A 17,215-nucleotide genomic window follows, 5' to 3' on the forward strand; every position below is an offset into this window, starting at 1 on the left:
TCACTCTGGAGGAGTCCTGGAAAACTCATCCAGCTGCCTGGCTTCTGGGAAAAAGCAGTCAGCAACTTTTAAGTGAGAACAGAATTTATAATGGCTTGGAAATCAATGAGGCTACAACAAATCACTGGAAGCGTACAAAGTCGAACGCGCCGCTCGCATCAATACAGGAGCAACGCAGGCCGTGCCCGGAGAACAACCGCACTCCATGATGCAGAGGACGAACATGAGCGGCGCTCCTGCTGCGGTCAGAACAGCCACGACGACAAACAGCAGAAAAACACAACCCTTAATCAAGGCAACACAACACTTCACAAACATTAAAACAAGCCCAGTTTGGCATTTATTCCTACAACAAAACTCACTAAAACATGCAAATGTAAAACAGAAACAATACCGATTAAAAGGCATGCACACACAAATAAAACTAACTCCAATTCAAACTTAGTGCTCCGTTGAACATCGTTTAAAGATTTTGGGAATTTTGAAGAAGCGCTTGTAGGTGAGCTGGTTCTTCCGCTGCCAGTCACAGAGGCTCATCAGGGGCGTGTCCTTATTAAACCGCCGTTGATAGTTCCTGAAATGACACATTTACCATCCGGTGTGTAATTCAGCGACCCAGCCCATTTAATGCAGCTACGAATGACACACCTGCAGGTGAGGTCTGCGGGGTGCTGCCACCGGGCGCCGTGGGCGCCGCTCTGTCCCGACACGCTGGTCATCAGGTCCAGAAGCTCAGTCATCACTCCTCAGATAAAAGAACAAAAAGAACATCCAAACGTCTAAGTCTACTTTGAGACTGTCTGATTCAAAAATAAATAAAACTGTAGTTTAGGAGCATGTTGGTTATGATAATGCTAGAATATTAAGATGGATGTTAAAGTATAGAGTTTGGATTTGTTTTGCAGCTTTTCATGGCCTTGTTTGATCTTCAGGTAGCTTGAAGTACACCTGTCACTTGTGAAACACACTTCTTATTACTAAAAACAAAAACTCAGTATGACACAGTTTAGGGCAAAAACTGTAATCCAACCTAAATCTAATCTCATTAGGGTTGGGCGATGTCCCTTAAATTGGCCGTTGACGATGTTTGCTGTCAACCATCGGGATGGACGATGACATCGTCGGGGGGGGGGGGGGGGTATTTTTACATATTCGTTTTTTTGCTTTTTTCATTTTATTTCCCAACTAATGACTCATCCGCGATTATCCAGTATAAACTGAGGGAAGCGACTTTAACAAAAAAAGTAACAAACAAACTAGAAAAGAAATGGTCCACTCCCGCACTTCACTAGTAAAGTGGACCGGCGGAGCGCGGACTTCCAGCTTTGTGTTTGAGGGGAAGGGGGGGGTGCTTTGTTACATGAGCGCTATGTGTGGGAGATTTAAGACTGCGATCCGTCCCACAGCTCTAGGGGTACAAGCAACCGAACTCAGAACCGGGTCTAAAAGTGTGTGTCTGAGCACAGCTCGGATCGTCAGCACACACAGCGGTTTGAGCTTCAAAGCAGAAATGTCGCTCAGTCCTTAGAAAACATTCAAACAATGACGTGGATTTGTGTTTCCAGTCGTGTCCCGACTAAATAAAGGCTGATGTTATTCTTACATGTTTACGTGCAGCCAGCAAGCAGCACCACCCAAAGCTAATGTTGTTAGCCCGTGTTAGCATACTGCTAATCCTGGCTTCGTTCAGAAAAAGCACTGACCACACGGATTAAAATTCAAATGATGAGCGAACAGGTGTTTCATAATAACCGTAACATTATTAAAAGCAGGTTTAGAAGATCGTCTCGTATATTACCGAGCTGACATGTCAATGTATATAGCCGCTCGGCGCTGTTTAACATTGTTTTGTATTGAATTGTTACATTCAATAAAGTTTGAAAAAAAAGCCGCTCGGCGGAATTTATATCCTTCCGGTTTTCAAACCCTACTGCGCATGTGCGAATGATTTATTCCGACGGAAAGTGTGACCTTAGTGAACGTTTTTATATTCTGAGAACATTTTTCTGGGCCCATGTACACGGTTGGATTCTAATCCGATCATTGATCCCATCAAGATATTTTGTACATGTAACCGCGGCTTATGGTGTCGACTCGCAACGTGGCGGGGGCGTGGCATCACGATGGTGGTCTCTCCATCGGGATGTCAGTCACCCATCACGATGGACGATGATATCGTCCATCGGCACAACCCTAAATCTCATATAACCTTATGATGACCGGACCTCTTATGATAGCTACTCAGATTAAGGAGAAGAGCCTAATTTGGATTAAACACAAACCACGACTCATCGGGACACAACAAGATAAAGAATGCTCCCAAAAATTACTAAAGCACCTGGACCTGCTTTGATCTTATAAAATTATCATTAAACAACAATCTGGTGTCTAAAACAAACAAAAATGAAGTTCACAAAGCATTTAAAGAAGAAAGTCTTTTTTACTGAAATGTGGCTAAAAACATACATTTCTATGCTGTTGCTTAGAGAAATTTGCAAAACTACAATTGAAGTTGGAGTGAAGCGGACAACAGTAGTTAAAAAAAAAAATCAAAATTAATTCAAGATTGTGTCCAAATTCCCTCACAACTCTCTGGTTAGTGTACTATATGGTGGAGCTGGAATAATAAAATAGATTAATCGATCTGAATCGATTAAAGCTTAATAAATCAATAATTAATCCATAACAGCAGAGCTCGATTTTTCATGCCTTTCGTTTTCCAATGATCTAACGTAAAACAGCAGTAAAGCCATAGTCTGCTAGCTTGATGCTAATGTATAATGGAATTTCCTATAGGATGCTAACGCTTGTTTGACCTAAACATACATCGCTGACTGAATGAACATCTTTATATACTCACAGGCAGGAATTTTCCAAACTCTTAAGAAAACCTTTTTTTATAGAAACCATTTATGGTCTAAAATGCAGTTTTTTGCTTAAATCTTCTGGTTTGTGGTGTAAAGCTGTAGCGTGAGCTCCACCTAGTGGCCAAACTGAAACGGCCTCCAGGAGAGGCAGAACATAAGGATCTGCACATTTTTGCTGGAGCGTCTCCTTTTTACAATTTCACAGTATGTGAACTACTGTATCCGATGAATACCTTCAAACCATATAGATTATTTTCTAAATATGTAAACCATGCAATTTCAATAGTTGAATCGAATAGGTGAATCGAATCAATTCTGGAAATTCTTGGTGATATCCAGCCCTACTATTGGCCATTCGCCATTAATCATGATGTCCAGATCTACAATTCCAAAATCCAGTGCCCAGGACACTTCGCACAAGTCTCTGCAAAAAACCAATATGCATCAATGCCCCCTACATTGGCGGATATAGACCACAATGCATTGTGTTTAAACGATTTGTCCTTTGAAACAGTGTTTTTTTTATTACCTTTTTTGAGCGAAGCACTTTTTCCTTGACATAAATCACGAGGCACACCAGCAACCAAAAATGAAGAAAATAGAGAAACTCTACGGTCTGAATGGATGTACAGTCTCTCCACGATCTCACACTCTTTTTTTGTAATAATTGAGGCAGAAAACATTTGAAGTTGCAGCTGTTTTTCCAAAAAGTTGTGATAGTTTTCTACAGTAATTTAAACTAAATTTGTTGAAAATTCTGCCAGGTTGTTGTTTTCCCTCCAGTTTATCAAAATGCAATTTCATGTAACCTCCCAAAAACCAAAATGGTTTTTTTTTTTTTGTGCAAGAGCAATTTTTGAACAAATGCATGATCACAGCATGCTTGATGAAGTTTATGCAAAAAAGACCAACATTGTATTCATGTTTACAAGTTCAAGTCAACACGCTGAAGTTTTGTTAGTTTTGCTTTTGATGGATTAAAAAATGTAACTTTAACAAAAATGTTTTATTTATATTTGGTGATTAAATCGTTTCAGTTTCGTTAAATGTTTCTGTTGGACACTTCACTTTAATGCTGTTTCTTTTATTAAACACAACTTAAACATTTTCAAAAGAGCTTGAAGTCTGAAGCTGAATGTGTCTTTCAATCAGACATTATAAAAAAGCAGGTCTTTCTTTCTTGTATGAAGATGATTTGGACCAAACACTGGAATCTCTGACTTAAACTCCTTTGTTCTCCAACAAAAACCTTGAAGGAGAAATAAACTGTTTTCATCAAGAATGTTTGCAAACCGTTAGAACAGATGTTTGTGTTTGTTGTGGTTCATGACCGCCAACAGCTGCGCTGTAAGAGACGCTGACACATTAACCCAATGCATTGTGGGAGATGTAGTAAATAGCAGTGGTGCTGATGCTGGACAGACTCACGTCTCTGAGCTTCATTATTTTAGTCACTTTTTACACGGTCTGACACCGGATCCCACAGGAAGCTACTTGGGGTGAGCGGATGATCCGTACGGATCACGGATCATTAGACCCGGTTCTGCACAGACGTGTTTTCCTAGCCCTCCTTATGAAAGACACAAAAGATGTTGAGAAATCCTGTGTATTTACTTTGAACAGCTAAAGGCGTCAGCAAACTACTCAGTGTGAAACCTGAGCCTTATTTAATGAACATGGAGCGGATATTCTGATGCTCATAAATGTTTATAGATTTGGGAAAATTAGTCACCTGACCATCTCTCACGGCACCCCGTGAACCCCCCCCCCCCCCCCCCCCGTCATGATCAATGATCAGTAAAACTAACTGTTATCACGAAACATCTATTTAGCACAGCATTGAATGACATCCCATAATTATAACAAACATGTCATATTTTATCATTATGAGCTGCTGACAGGACAAAGATCAAAATATGGAAAAGTGGTGAATATTGTTGGCAGGCTTTGACCTTTGACCCACGGGTTTCTTACCTCGAGTTGTTCCTTGATTCTCCATCATGTGACTGGTCACAGAGTAGACATACTGTCGACTCTGATGCTCCCACTCCGACTTTCTGCTGTAGACTTTTGGCCTATGAATGCATAGAAAACAAAAACCATGAAAGCCATCTCTACCTGAACATGGCGGGCTTCATACAGTATTTAACGGTTGATTCAATATCAGTTTATTCAAAAAAAAAAAAGAAAAACATCTACAGAAGACAGAGAAGCAAGACTATAGAAAAATAAAGATACTTGTGTTCCATAAGTAATGTTTGACATGGTCATGAAGCTCCCCCTAGAGGCATGAGCTGGAATGACACCACTTTTCAGTCCAACCCTTGAGGACGGACAGTTCTGAACCTGTTTAGTCGTCCATAGGAGTCCTTTAAAGTACTGCTGGGTTGAGATGTCAGCTTGTTTGGCACCACCACTTTGGACTTCACCTAAGAGAAAAACAAGAACGGCAAGGATTCTCACCATTTTTAAATAAAATCAATTTACAACCAAAAGAAAAAGTACCTGCTGAACTTACCTGGACCTGCAGGGGCAGCGTTGTCTCCCAGAGGGAGTCACCTGTGGCGCTGAAATCGTCAACAAAAAACGAATCCTCTTGGACTTTGGACACCAGGTTCCTGTGCTCCGCTGCAGGACTTCCCTCACAAACCGATGACTCAAATCTTGGCGCTCCGATATCCAAGCCTTCTTGAACAGCTTCTTCCAAGCAGGTAACAGTAGAAGTCACCGGCTCTGCTAAAGGCTGACTGAGGCTTTCTCTCAAATCGTCGTCTAGAAAGGATAAGCGCTGCGGACACAGCTGGGCTTCTTGGTGAAGCTGCTGCTCAGACTCGGTTTCAGCCGGACATCCCTCATCAGCAACATTAGATGAGACAGGAAGAAGCTTCTTCTGCTCGTCCTGGCTCAATGGATTAAGACAGAAGATGTCATCGACATCATTGTCAAAATCAGACGCAAGACTCAGAGATTTGGAATCCAGCGTGCACCTGAGGTCCACGTGCTTCACGTGCAGTGGAGAGTCAAGAACTTCTCGGAGATCTCTCACTGGAGCCTGTGTTTTTTCATACAGCTCGGGGGGGGAGGGGGTACAAGTGGACATTGAATCCCATCCTGCAGGGCTGGAGTAGTCCATGAAGCAACCGAGGTCTGGAGAAAATGCATTTGGACTTATTGCCTTTATCTTGGGACTTCTGTAGTCTGGGTCCACACCGCAATCGTCCAATTTGCGTTTTTTTGCCAAATTGTTCTCCAGCTGCACCTTGATTTGTAAATGATTAAACTGTCTGGGCTTCGGTGGGAGTGGGCCGCCCTTCTGATTGCAAGTAACCGTTCTGGAACAGACTGAGAGAGGTTTCAGGTGCTCGTCTGGTGGTGGAATGAGACTGTTTGACTGCAAGTATTTCTCCATGCCTGCAGGAGGAAGCAGAAGAAGAAGGGAAAAAGAACTGAGAACATCATTCAGGAACAAGTTAGAAAGACTGAAGAGGTTGGATCAGAGCCTGAGGCTCCAGTTTGGCTCTTTGGCTTTGAAGACAAATGCTAAAAAATAACGGGTTTGTAGTTTAACCTAATTAAATTTTGGAGTTTATGTTTATATTTTTCCTTTACCACTGCTGACATTACACTAAATCAAGAGCCATTGTGTGCTTGAACCACGTTTTCAGAGTGTAGATAAGTGAGCAAACCGATGCTAATAAGTTAACTATTGTCAGAGCAATTTATTTTTAGAATAAGTTTGAAGAACAAACACTTATTTACTGCTTCACAACAGTGTCTAGTTGCTTGTCAGTCTCTTACATTTAAATGTTAAGATCTTTTTCCTTCATTTTGAATCAAAAGAATGTTGTGTTTATATTTAGGATGAGAAACAAGGATCACCAAAGTAAACTGAAGTCATCGGATAGAAAAACTATTTTTTGACTTCCCTTTCTTACATTTGCTGCTTTAAAAGGTGGCAGACTTTAGTTAGGCGAATATGAAATAATAAGCTAAAAGAATTGTTTATATTGGAATACAGCTGCCCAATGGATGCATTTTAAACCACAACATTAGCTGAAGGTGTTTGATGCTTTTGTCACATTACAAGTTATCAGAAGGGTTTATAAGCAAATAAAGAAAAGAAATCTTAACATTTAACCTAATCAAATAAAAAAAGGTAGAAAGAAAGGCTTAAATATAAATAAAAAGCATGAAACCAAATTAAAACAGAGATTCAAACCAGCATAACAACAGGGTTAGGCGTATGCTAAAGCCTTTTTTAAAAACTCTCTAAGACCATGACCTCTCTCTCTTATTGCTGGTAGCAACGGATTCCATAGTTTAGGAGCCAGCCCAGCAAACGCGGTCCCCCGAAACTTACCTTTGGTTCTGGGAACCATGAACACAAACTGGTCGGCGGAGCGTGAGGACTTTAGGGGGGACTATTTTAAAAGCAGACTGGAGAGGTAAGAAGGTGACGTACCTGCCAGGGACTTCAAAGTAATTAAGTAAGTAATTTGAATAAAAACCAACTATTGCACTGGCAGCCAGTTCAAAGAGACCAAGATCGGTGTTTTGTGGTCAAACTTCTTTACCCAAAAAATAAATCTGGCTGCTGCATTCTGGACCGGCTGCAGCCTTGGCTATTGAAGCCTTGGGTGACCCAGCGTACTATAGGATCAATATACAAACTGTAAAAATCAAACAATCCTATGGAACCTAGCCTCAAATGCAGTAATAACACACTCATTTTAAATAATGAAAAATGGTGTCTTTATAGTCTGACATACATTTTTTCTTTTCTTTTTTAAATCGTTCAATTAAAACTAAAATAAAAGCATTCATATATCAATATTCAAATAAGAAATCCTTAATATAATCAACACCTTTCAACATTTTTTTAAATATTTACTCACTTCTAAATTGTTGGGTCACCAGTTAAATTACTCCTCAGGAAACTGAAATCCAGAAATCTGGAACACGAAAAGGTAAAGAACATGAACGGGTTTAAAAAAAAAACATTCATCATCTACAAGACAGTTGTACCTTGTATTTTTTCAAAATCATTAGATAAACAGCAGTACTCCACTCCCCTAAACAATAACATAAATAAGGCTAGAAATCAGGGGTGTCAAACTCATTTTGGTTCAGGGGCCACATTTAACCCGTCTGGGGCCAGAATAAACCATCTGCAGGCCGGATAAGGCTCACGGACCACATGTTTGACCCCCCTGATATAAACTGAATTCTGAAGAAGGTCCATACTGAGAATTTGAGGGTTGGCGAGTGCTTGCTGTTGGGATGTTGCTTTATTGTTTACTGTTTGATTTTTGATTAGATGTTCAACTACAACAAAAAAAACTGACAGCAGAGGAAAAAAACGGTAAGAGAGAGTCAGAAAAGGCCCAACAAACAAACATAAGCAAACACAAAAACGACTAAATGGTGAAAAAGCTGCAGTGGGCTTAAAGTCCGCCTATGACAATTCTTCTTATAAAAAAAAGTTTATTTTTATTCATAAAGAAGCGGTGAGAAGTGACGTCTTTTTGAACAATGTGTGGAATGACAAAACGAATGTGTGTTTAGTAAAATTACACACCAGAAAGAATTTTGATAAGGCCATGTAAAATGATTTGAATGACATTATAATTTAGGCTACATTGCACCAACAAGCAGCACTGGCTGTGGCTAAAAACTGATGTGATGCTATAACATGCAGATTGTTGAATTCACTTGCACAGCAAATAAAATGAAATGCCAAAAAGAAGGTGACTATTCACACATCATTCCAAATATGTGAGGCCAGCGCTGAACTTTTTTTCTTGGCTGCAAGTACCCAAAGGCAGGCTTAATTCAGGATTACTGGTTATGGTTAAGCTGCGTTCACACCGAACGCGATTTGCGCAGCAAGGTCGGCCAGTTTCAATGTTAAGTCAGTACAAACGTGATGTGAGGTCCTGCGTGTCCGTCTGGCAGCAACATTTGAGCAGCGCAGCTACTGTTAGGCAAAGGCGGGTACACCTTGGAGTCTGTCACAGGGCTCATGGACCTGGAGCGATCATGATCACTATGATGGCTCCCGGGAGGCGAGCTGGCAGCCCGACAGAGACCCACTGCGGGATGGGGAGCCAGCCGGCTCGGGCCTCCAGAACTTTATGATGGTTTTCTTATTTTTTAATCGAGGCAATAATGAAAAAGATCCCCTGATTTTATTCTTGTTTTTCTTTTTAAGCGGGACAGCAAGCTTTCAAATTCAGTTAGAGAGGGAACACGAACGTGGAGAACACATTTCACACACCTAGGAGCGTGATAGCTAATGGGACTTTAACTTTTAAGTCTAAATATATGTGCGCCCAACAAAAAAATCCAGCCATGGACGCACTTAACAATATGTGCAGGCAACCCAGCAATGTGCCACCCTCTCTTCTGCTGCACCTAGGCGTGTCCACGCTGGCCGGGGCAGATCAGAGAGGCCATTATGACATCACAACCCCTCATGAATTCAAACAGAGCGTCTTTGTGACAGTTTGATTGACAGCGAATTGAAAAAAGAAATACTTAGAAAGGAAAAAATTAAATGATGTTTTTATTACATTTGTTCTCTTTCATAAGAAAAATGCCACAAGTACATGTCAAAAACAGGATTTTCATCGTAGGGGGTCATTAAATCTAGCTAATTATTAAAAAATGGGACTATCATTAGTCCCATTGTGTTTGTTGTTGTTTTTTTAGCTGACATTATTTGCACGTTTTCATGTGACCAGCACAAAAACTCACGTAACTCGTGCAGCCAAGATGGACATTGCTGCATTGTCCGCACATATTTTAGGTGCGTCGAAGGCCAAATGTTGTTTTTGGCCGCACGTATTTGAAGTTAAACTTAAAGTTAAAGTTCTGTTCGCTTTCACGCACCTAGGAGTGGGAAATATGTTCTCCGGATTTGAGAAAAAGACAGCCGCACTCAGGAACCATTTGGTGCATTAACCCTAACTGTAGCCGTAACTCTAACATAAACCTTTCCTTCGGATGTGGCCAAGAAAACTGTTCAGCACTGGCAGCAAGCATTTAGAAAATGACGTGCCAATAGTCACTTCCTATTTTCTTTCTTTTTTAAGAAATTCTCTTTTATTGAGATCTCAATTCTCACAGCATGCAAGGTTTGTTTATGTTCAAAACCATCAAACAATATTAGGATCTTAAGACGGCTATTAAATTTAACATTAAAAGAACAAGAAAAAAAAGCAACAGATAATATTGTTTTTACTTACCTTCAAATGTAAACGCCAAGTTTATTTCATTGTTGTTGTTTGTTTCGTATTTTATAACCCAAAATAATGAAATGTTACCTTAAGATAATATCTCGTATTTTTGGTGATGGATAGTCTGCATACAATGCATTTTTAATGTAATACTTAGAAAAATACAAATATAGCATATTTTAGGCTCTTGGCTCCAAGTTAAACTTTTTTGCGTCCATCTTCATGCTAACAGTTGCTGTAGCTTTAGCCTGGATTCAACATTTTAAGGAGAAACTACTAAATACATGTTAAATGTGAAAAATGCTGAAAACCAAATTTTAGGTCCAAAAACTACTCACCTTGATTGAAGATTTTTTTAAGAGGTTCTAATCTAAGTTTGGCGGAATTTAGGACTGGTCTATAGCACATGCACGAGCACACCCAAGGAAGGAGCGCGCCATTCAAGTTTAAACTTAATTCTTCAACACGTCCAGTGCTGAAAAATCGGATGTCCCCATTAGAGGCACCCTGGATCACATTAAAGTGTCTGTTGCGCATTCCTTCTTTTCTTCGTGGATGCCAACCAGTTATATTGAAAAAAGAAACAAACAGAAGCAAAATCCGTCAAATTTATGGGGGCCGAATCAAGAAGAAGATGGCGGCGGGTCGACACACCGCTAGCTGTTAAACCGGACTGAAAAAGTTAGCAAATAAGATCCGCCTAAATACGTTGCAGTGCACGTAATGCATTTATATAACACAATATGTTAATGTAGCCTTGTAAATGTTTTTTTTTCCCCAAGGTTGCACTTAAACTAGTTTTCGGCCAAATGAAAACATTGCAGAGGAGAAGAAGCTAGCTAGCTAACCCTGTCTATTGTTTATATTGAAACGGGATGGCTATAAACCCAGTGGGGTTATCCTTCTGCTCTCATGCCGCACACTGACGAATGAAATACAGCTAAAGTGAACACCTACTTACCGGCAAACAAGCTGCGCTTTGGTGAAGAAGACTGAACCCAGGCAGACACAGGCACAGACGTCAGAAGATCTGCTCTGCGGCCGCAGGCCTGCCGTCAAAAAGGCGCGACGGGATGGAAAACTGGCCCCTTCGTGGTCCGCGAAGTTTATGCGTGTGGCTGGACAGTAAAATATGCTAAAAGAAAAAAGCCATATGAACTTTAAAAATCGATTAAATTATTATTTTTAATTCTAATATTTGTTTACCAGCGGGCTTCCATTTAATTGGTCGGCATTTTACAAAAGTGTTTCTCTGGAGTGTTCTTTCAAAATAAGTGTTCTTTGGAGTTCATACTAAGAGCAAATACTAGCGGTCTGCGTATGTCAAAATAAAAGCTTTCGTTCCGTTAACTGATTTATTTTCCTTTAAGATAAGTCATTTTGGTAAAATCTATGGGAAAAGGAAGTATGATTTACATATGCCTCAAACTAATCAGCAATAGCCACCTGTAATGATAATTTCAGCATTTGAAATATAATAACCGCTGATATAAAAAGACCAGCGGATCTTTTTAGTGGTTAAAAATCAATGTTTTTGTTTTCTGCTTGGAAATATTTATTGCTCTAATTCAGGCTGTCTAAATGAAACTTTGCTAAAAAGCCATAGAAGACCCTAAGATGTCTTTGCATTGCATATCATGCAACAAAAAGGATTTTTTTTGAATAAATTTCAACATGGCTTGGTCTAATTAGCTTATGGAGACCTTCACATCCCAACACCTGCTGGACATTTTGCCCTCATCCAGACTTGTAGCTATTTCAAAGAAAATGGAAAAACAAGTAGGGGTAAACATTTGGAAAAACTAAATGATCATACATCCCTTTGTGTTCAACTAAATCTGACCAATGCTGAATAATTCTTTACCTAATAACACAACACATTTATTCAAAAAGGTTTCAGTTTGGGATATGTGCACTGAATGATAATAAATTGGGAGAATACTGGGAATTGCTAAAACATGAAATTAGAACATTTTGTAATCCTGTTTAGTAAATGTTAAAAAAAATTAGATAAAGAGTTATTAATCTAAGATACCTAAAGCATTACAATAAACAATGAAGATGTCCGACGACACTGAAAATCAGGATCTGGTAACATAATTGCAAAAATATCTAGATTTTAGATCAGTTTTATAAAGACAGCGTTGAAGAGTCTTTATGCAGTCAAGGTGGAAAAGGTTTGAAGAGGGCAAGAAGAACGGCAACTGTTTTATTACAAAAACCAAGTTATTCCCTGTTTAATTTGAGTTAAATAATTCCACTATTGAAGATAGTAGCAGAATTTCAAAATAAGTGTCAAGATGTATAAGGATTGTTTTTTTTTAGAAAAATTATGACAAATTGCACTGATGAAGTGAACTCACTGAGTGAAATTAGTAAAAGCAAGTGAGACTTCGAAAGAGAAATGGGATTCAATATGATCAATTGTAGAGATAAAATGGGGTATTAAGAGTTTAAAACTCAACCACCCCACTAGTTAATGATGTTGAATGCTTATTTTTCATAGATTTTCATGTATAGTTTCTGAATTAATTCTGATAAAACACAATGAATCCTTATAGAGTTATGAGTGTGTGGTTGTGCGACCCTGCAATAGAGTGGTGACCTGTTCAGGGTGAACCCTGCCTTTGCCCAACTGTAGCTGGGTTGGCTCCAGTGACCCTGTGACCCCAAAGGAGATATGGCGGGTTCTGAAGACGGATGGATGATTTTGTTTTAAACTCAAAGCATACATACTCTAACCTGTTCATAAACCTTGCACAAAAAAAAAAAAATATTGCATATAACAAGTAGCATTATTATTTCAAAAATTTTGTTTAAAAAATATTTGGCCTCTATTGAGAAACACTAATGAGTAATCATAAATCATGTAAAACAATTGGAGTATGTTTATTTTGATCAAACATTGATTAACACCATTAGTTTAGTGCATAGTTGATTAATGCTTATTTAAATTTGCACGACATCTTAATACACCGTGATAAATGCACTGGTGTACTGTACACATATGTGTAACTATGAAAATAAAGTAAAACAATTATCAAAAATTGTATCAAAACATTTCCCTTTGGGAAATCAACACCAGCATACGACCAGCAGGTGGCAGTAAAGTCATGGAAATTATAATGGCCTGGTGTACAATACAACGCCATGACGTCAGAATCTGGAGGTACTGTAAACTAAGGAATGATTGCTCAAGAATTTAAGTCAAAGTACAGAGACTCACTGTTAAATTTACAAAAGGTAAAATATGACTTAAGCTAGGGTATTGCAAAAGTAAAGTATCTACTTACAGTACAGACCAAATGTTTGGACACACCTTCTCATTCAAAGAGTTTTCTTTATTTTCATGACTATGAAAATTGTAGAGTCACACTGAAGACATCAAAACTATGAATTAACACATGTGGAATTATATACATAACAAAAAGTGTGAAACAACTGAAAATATGTCATATTCTAGGTTCTTCATAGCCACCTTTTGCTGTGCACACTCTTAGCATTCTCTTGAAGAGCTCCAAACTTTTGGTCTGTACTGTATATTTTGAAAGTACCCTAAAATTGTGATATGTATTTATATGAAACATTTATGAATTTATTCATTTTTTTAAAAAGCAGTGTACATATTGTAATGCTTGTTTAGACATTTTTAGTTTCAAAGTCTCTGAGGAGTTCTAGGTGCTGTTAACAGTATCGGCTCCTGCCTAATTTGAGGTTGTTTTTTTTGATTTGTTGGGTTTAGATCATTTAGACTTATTGTTTTAGATAACGATGTTTTATTTTTGTTCCTTCACGTCCCACAGGAAGCCTTCTCAACTACAAAAGTGATCTGTCGTTTGATGATAGAAATAACCAAGTTGAGGAGTAATCCCCATTATTTTATACATATTGATTACATCACTGTCTTAACAGAACTTCATTTGGGTCCAACTGGACAAAGACATCCTGAGGGGCAGAGCAGTGATGGTTAATCCTCAGTCTAGAAACTCATATTATTGTGGGAACAAAACCTTTGGTCTGACTCAGTCATTATAATATTAATCCCAAACAAGTTCCTCGAATACTCAGTGAAACCAACCAGATCATGATGACTAATCGCAAGCCAACCCCTTCTTCATCCTCATGGAATCTGTCTGTTTCCTCCAGTTTGACAAATGACTTTTGAATCTTACGTTAGAAGATATTTTCCTCCTACTTTTGGGCTTTTAAAAGTTCATGGCTTTGCTTTTTTCAGCATTAGGTGTCAAAGGATTCCTCATCTCAAACCTGGGTTACATCTAAATTCACTCTCAACCCTCAAAAGACCATATCCACGCATTTTACCTACATTTTTTGAAATGAATATCCCCCAATCTAGTGAGTATCGATGCACACTATTTTTTTGCTTAGACTTCTGGGAACTGGGTTTTGGAATTGTAGATTTGGTCACCCCCACAAAATGGCAAACGCCCTTTCATGCACTAACTGTGTGGTAGTGAGTGAGTCAGACAACTGTTAGAGTTACGTAATTACAGTATAATTTTCTTACATGCTATAATCATCATAATATGATTGTCTCAATTCTATCGTTCGGTAAGAAAACAATGACCTTAGAAGTTCTGATTATACAAGAATGTGATGTTCCTGCTGTTCCTGATTAAATGACCCACGTTCATGTCTGCAACCTTCAGTTTTCAATAAAAAGAGGCTCCATGCACTATAGGAAGGCAGAACTCCTCTGTGATGGACCGATTCTCCTTCTGCAGAAGTCTAGCAAAAATTCTCACCTCCTGTGTGGTTCTTCTCTTTTATTAAGGAAAAAGTCAGAACCCTGACAACAACCATGAACTAGAAATGCAAAAACCCTGCTGCACTCCACTGCTGGTCACGTGAAAGCGCTGTTAAGCAGCTTGGGACCGAGGGTCACTGATCATTCTGTTACTCTAACTTAGAACTGAGCAGTTTTTTTTTTAAGTTTTGCATGTGAAACGTCCAAGCGGTGGAGCGTGAACAGCTGTAGCTCATGTCCTGATGGTTGTCAGTAAGTGGTGGGATTTGAACCAGGAGCCAGTTTAAACACCTGCTAACTATGTCACGCCCAACATCACCCAGAGTGAGTTTTCCTGTGGGTTTAGTAAAAGAAATATTGGTCAACCTTAGCAAAAAGTAGTCCATTTAAGTGTACTTCAATAAGTATACTTTGTCTATACTACAGGTACTTCAGGTAGTATAATTGAAGTTTACTTTTAGAATTTCATAAACTTGAAATGTTCCAATTTAGTCTAAAGAAACATTCAGTTAGTATAGTTCCTACACTCCACATAATGCTCTATATACTTGTTATACTAATACTCAAGTATACTTATTAAAATAAACTTCAAGTGTACTACTTTTTGCTGAGGCTTTTTTCTCCTGTTTCACATCAGGAGTTTGGGTTTAGGGCTTTTATTTTCTTCTTTTGGCGGGTCAGGTAAAAGCACCTTAAAGGTTTTTTTATTTCCTGTGTTGGCCTTGTTCACTCTGACGCACCTTTTCTGCCAAACTGGCTCTTTGCCTCTCTTGGGATTAAAACATCACGAGACATCCGGGGGTTCCCCTGGCTTCTGACATCACATACCTGTGCTTGTTTTCTAACACGCAGTGTTCGGTCAGTAAGAGCAAGCCAGAGCAGCAGGGCGTGTTAGAATTTAACTACAAAAATCCACTTTCAATAACTCCCAGGCCTTTGTTTTTCTGCAATCTGATCTCATATTTGTGCACCGGAGACACTTTCAAGGAATGCAATGTTTCCACAACAAAAATAAGGAAATACAAAGAATTGCAACAACTCAGTCTGTGTGGCAGGAATTACGGGGTTGCCCACATGAACTTGCCTATACTCTAAACATTCACCATAAAACAAAGTCCCATTCACTCATGCATATACATTAACCTACTGGTGCTGCCATGCAAGGGTGCTGGCCTGAAACCTCCAGGAGCAACGTAGGGGCATTTGGTTCAGGTAGGGGCATGTGTCTGTGTACCATTGACTGTATAAGAGAACTGGACAGAGCAATCCCTCCCCCCTCTCGTTTGAAATAGGAAGTAACCCCCGGTACCAAGAAGCCAAAATCCCAAAACAGCTATTATTCAGTCATTCTATTCTACAGAATAACCATTTTTGCTCTGATACATTTTTAAAATGTTCTTGTTCATAATTTTTTTTTGTATTTTTCATCTTTATTGTAAGTTATTCAAGGTATAAATAAACCAATGAGAAGCCTCAGTAAAAGCATGTGGTGCACCTCAAACGGTCCAAATATTTGACTGACAGATTCTCCCTAGCCCAATGAGCTTACTCCTGATTGGCAACAGTTGTTGCCATAGAAACAGACCAACTCGAAGTCACGTGTCTTTGCGGGTTTGTGCACATGTGTGGGGGAGGGGAGGCTCATGGACTGTAAATAGGAACTGGACTGAGTGAGTGTGATGTCGCCAATAGAAAATGACTTAATTCTAACAATCTATCCTATCTCGGGGGGGGGGGGGGGGGGGGGGGGGTTCTTACAGTAGCACAAAATTACAGTTATAATCCAATTGTCCTACCTTATCAGACAATCCTATCTAGAAGAAAGTGGTGAGAGGTGGTACGTTTGGTGTTAGGTCGTAAACATAGAATTCATGGGGGAGCAGGACAGTTTTACAAGGAGGGAAGGGGTGGGGGAATTGTGGGGCGTGGTAGGGCAATCAAATATATGTACCGTAGTCGTACGCACAGTATTAGTATGTTGCCCACCCGGTGGTGTCGTGTGCAGGTAGAGAGTTTAAGAATCGGTGCGGCTGTCATTAATGACCTGAATGGAGAAATGCAGTGTGGAAAATAAAAACGTAATCATCCAGAAGATCTTTGTAATATTCTGGCGTACATTTCTCCAATTGCATTTGAATGCACCTCAGTAGTAGAGATACGCTGATTGTTAGAGATGCATCATGGGTGAAATGCAATGATTTCTGGGATATGTTGAAGCATATAGCCTTCATGTAATGAGACTGCTAAGAGTTCTGTTATTAAAAGACAAACTAATACAGCACGTCCTGAGAATTATTTACTCTCAGTCAATCCTGAAGCACAACAATCTTCGTCTTCTTTCA

The 17,215-nt window shown here is 39.3% G+C and overlaps 1 protein-coding gene across 9 annotated transcripts; it reads right to left on the reverse strand.

The window, feature by feature from the left end:
* Positions 1 to 313: 313 nt before the first annotated feature.
* On the reverse strand, positions 314 to 11,444 carry kop (askopos). 9 transcript variants are annotated; one of them, XR_013653342.1, is made up of 9 exons: positions 11,312 to 11,444; positions 11,067 to 11,240; positions 7,763 to 7,819; positions 5,386 to 6,278; positions 5,214 to 5,296; positions 4,842 to 4,942; positions 4,296 to 4,437; positions 649 to 742; positions 435 to 574 (listed from the first exon to the last, which is right to left on the reverse strand). XR_013653342.1 is itself a non-coding variant. In XM_023951765.2 (8 exons), the coding sequence occupies exons 4-8, from the start codon at positions 6,274 to 6,276 to the stop codon at positions 442 to 444; spliced, it is 1,302 nt and encodes a 433-aa protein (XP_023807533.1). In that variant the 5' UTR covers positions 6,277 to 6,278; positions 7,763 to 7,819; positions 11,067 to 11,240; positions 11,312 to 11,444; the 3' UTR covers positions 314 to 441. The 9 variants fall into 9 exon arrangements, 8 of the variants coding, with proteins under 8 accessions (XP_023807533.1, XP_023807531.1, XP_078797515.1 ...); XM_023951765.2 differs by lacking the exon at positions 4,296 to 4,437 and having other exon boundaries at positions 314 to 574; XM_023951763.2 differs by lacking the exon at positions 4,296 to 4,437 and having other exon boundaries at positions 314 to 574; positions 649 to 745.
* Between the last annotated feature and the right edge of the window lie 5,771 nt (positions 11,445 to 17,215).

Source organism: Oryzias latipes, chromosome 22, assembly GCF_053564925.1.
Source record: "Oryzias latipes strain Hd-rR chromosome 22, Olatipes_Hd-rR_3.1".
Classification (NCBI taxonomy): Eukaryota; Metazoa; Chordata; class Actinopteri; order Beloniformes; family Adrianichthyidae; genus Oryzias; species Oryzias latipes.

What these genes read in the sequence shown, in the direction of transcription:
- kop (XM_023951764.2), bottom strand. Translation starts at nt 6,276, where the DNA reads ATGGAGAAATACTTGCAGTCAAACAGTCTCATTCCACCACCAGACGAG. An exon ending in GAATCAAGGAACAACTCGAG is followed by an intron (nt 746 to 4,841) that starts GTAAGAAACCCG and finishes CTTTTATCTGAG; the next exon opens with GAGTGATGACTGAGCTTCTG. An exon ending in CCCGCAGACCTCACCTGCAG is followed by an intron (nt 575 to 648) that starts GTGTGTCATTCG and finishes GTGTCATTTCAG; the next exon opens with GAACTATCAACGGCGGTTTA.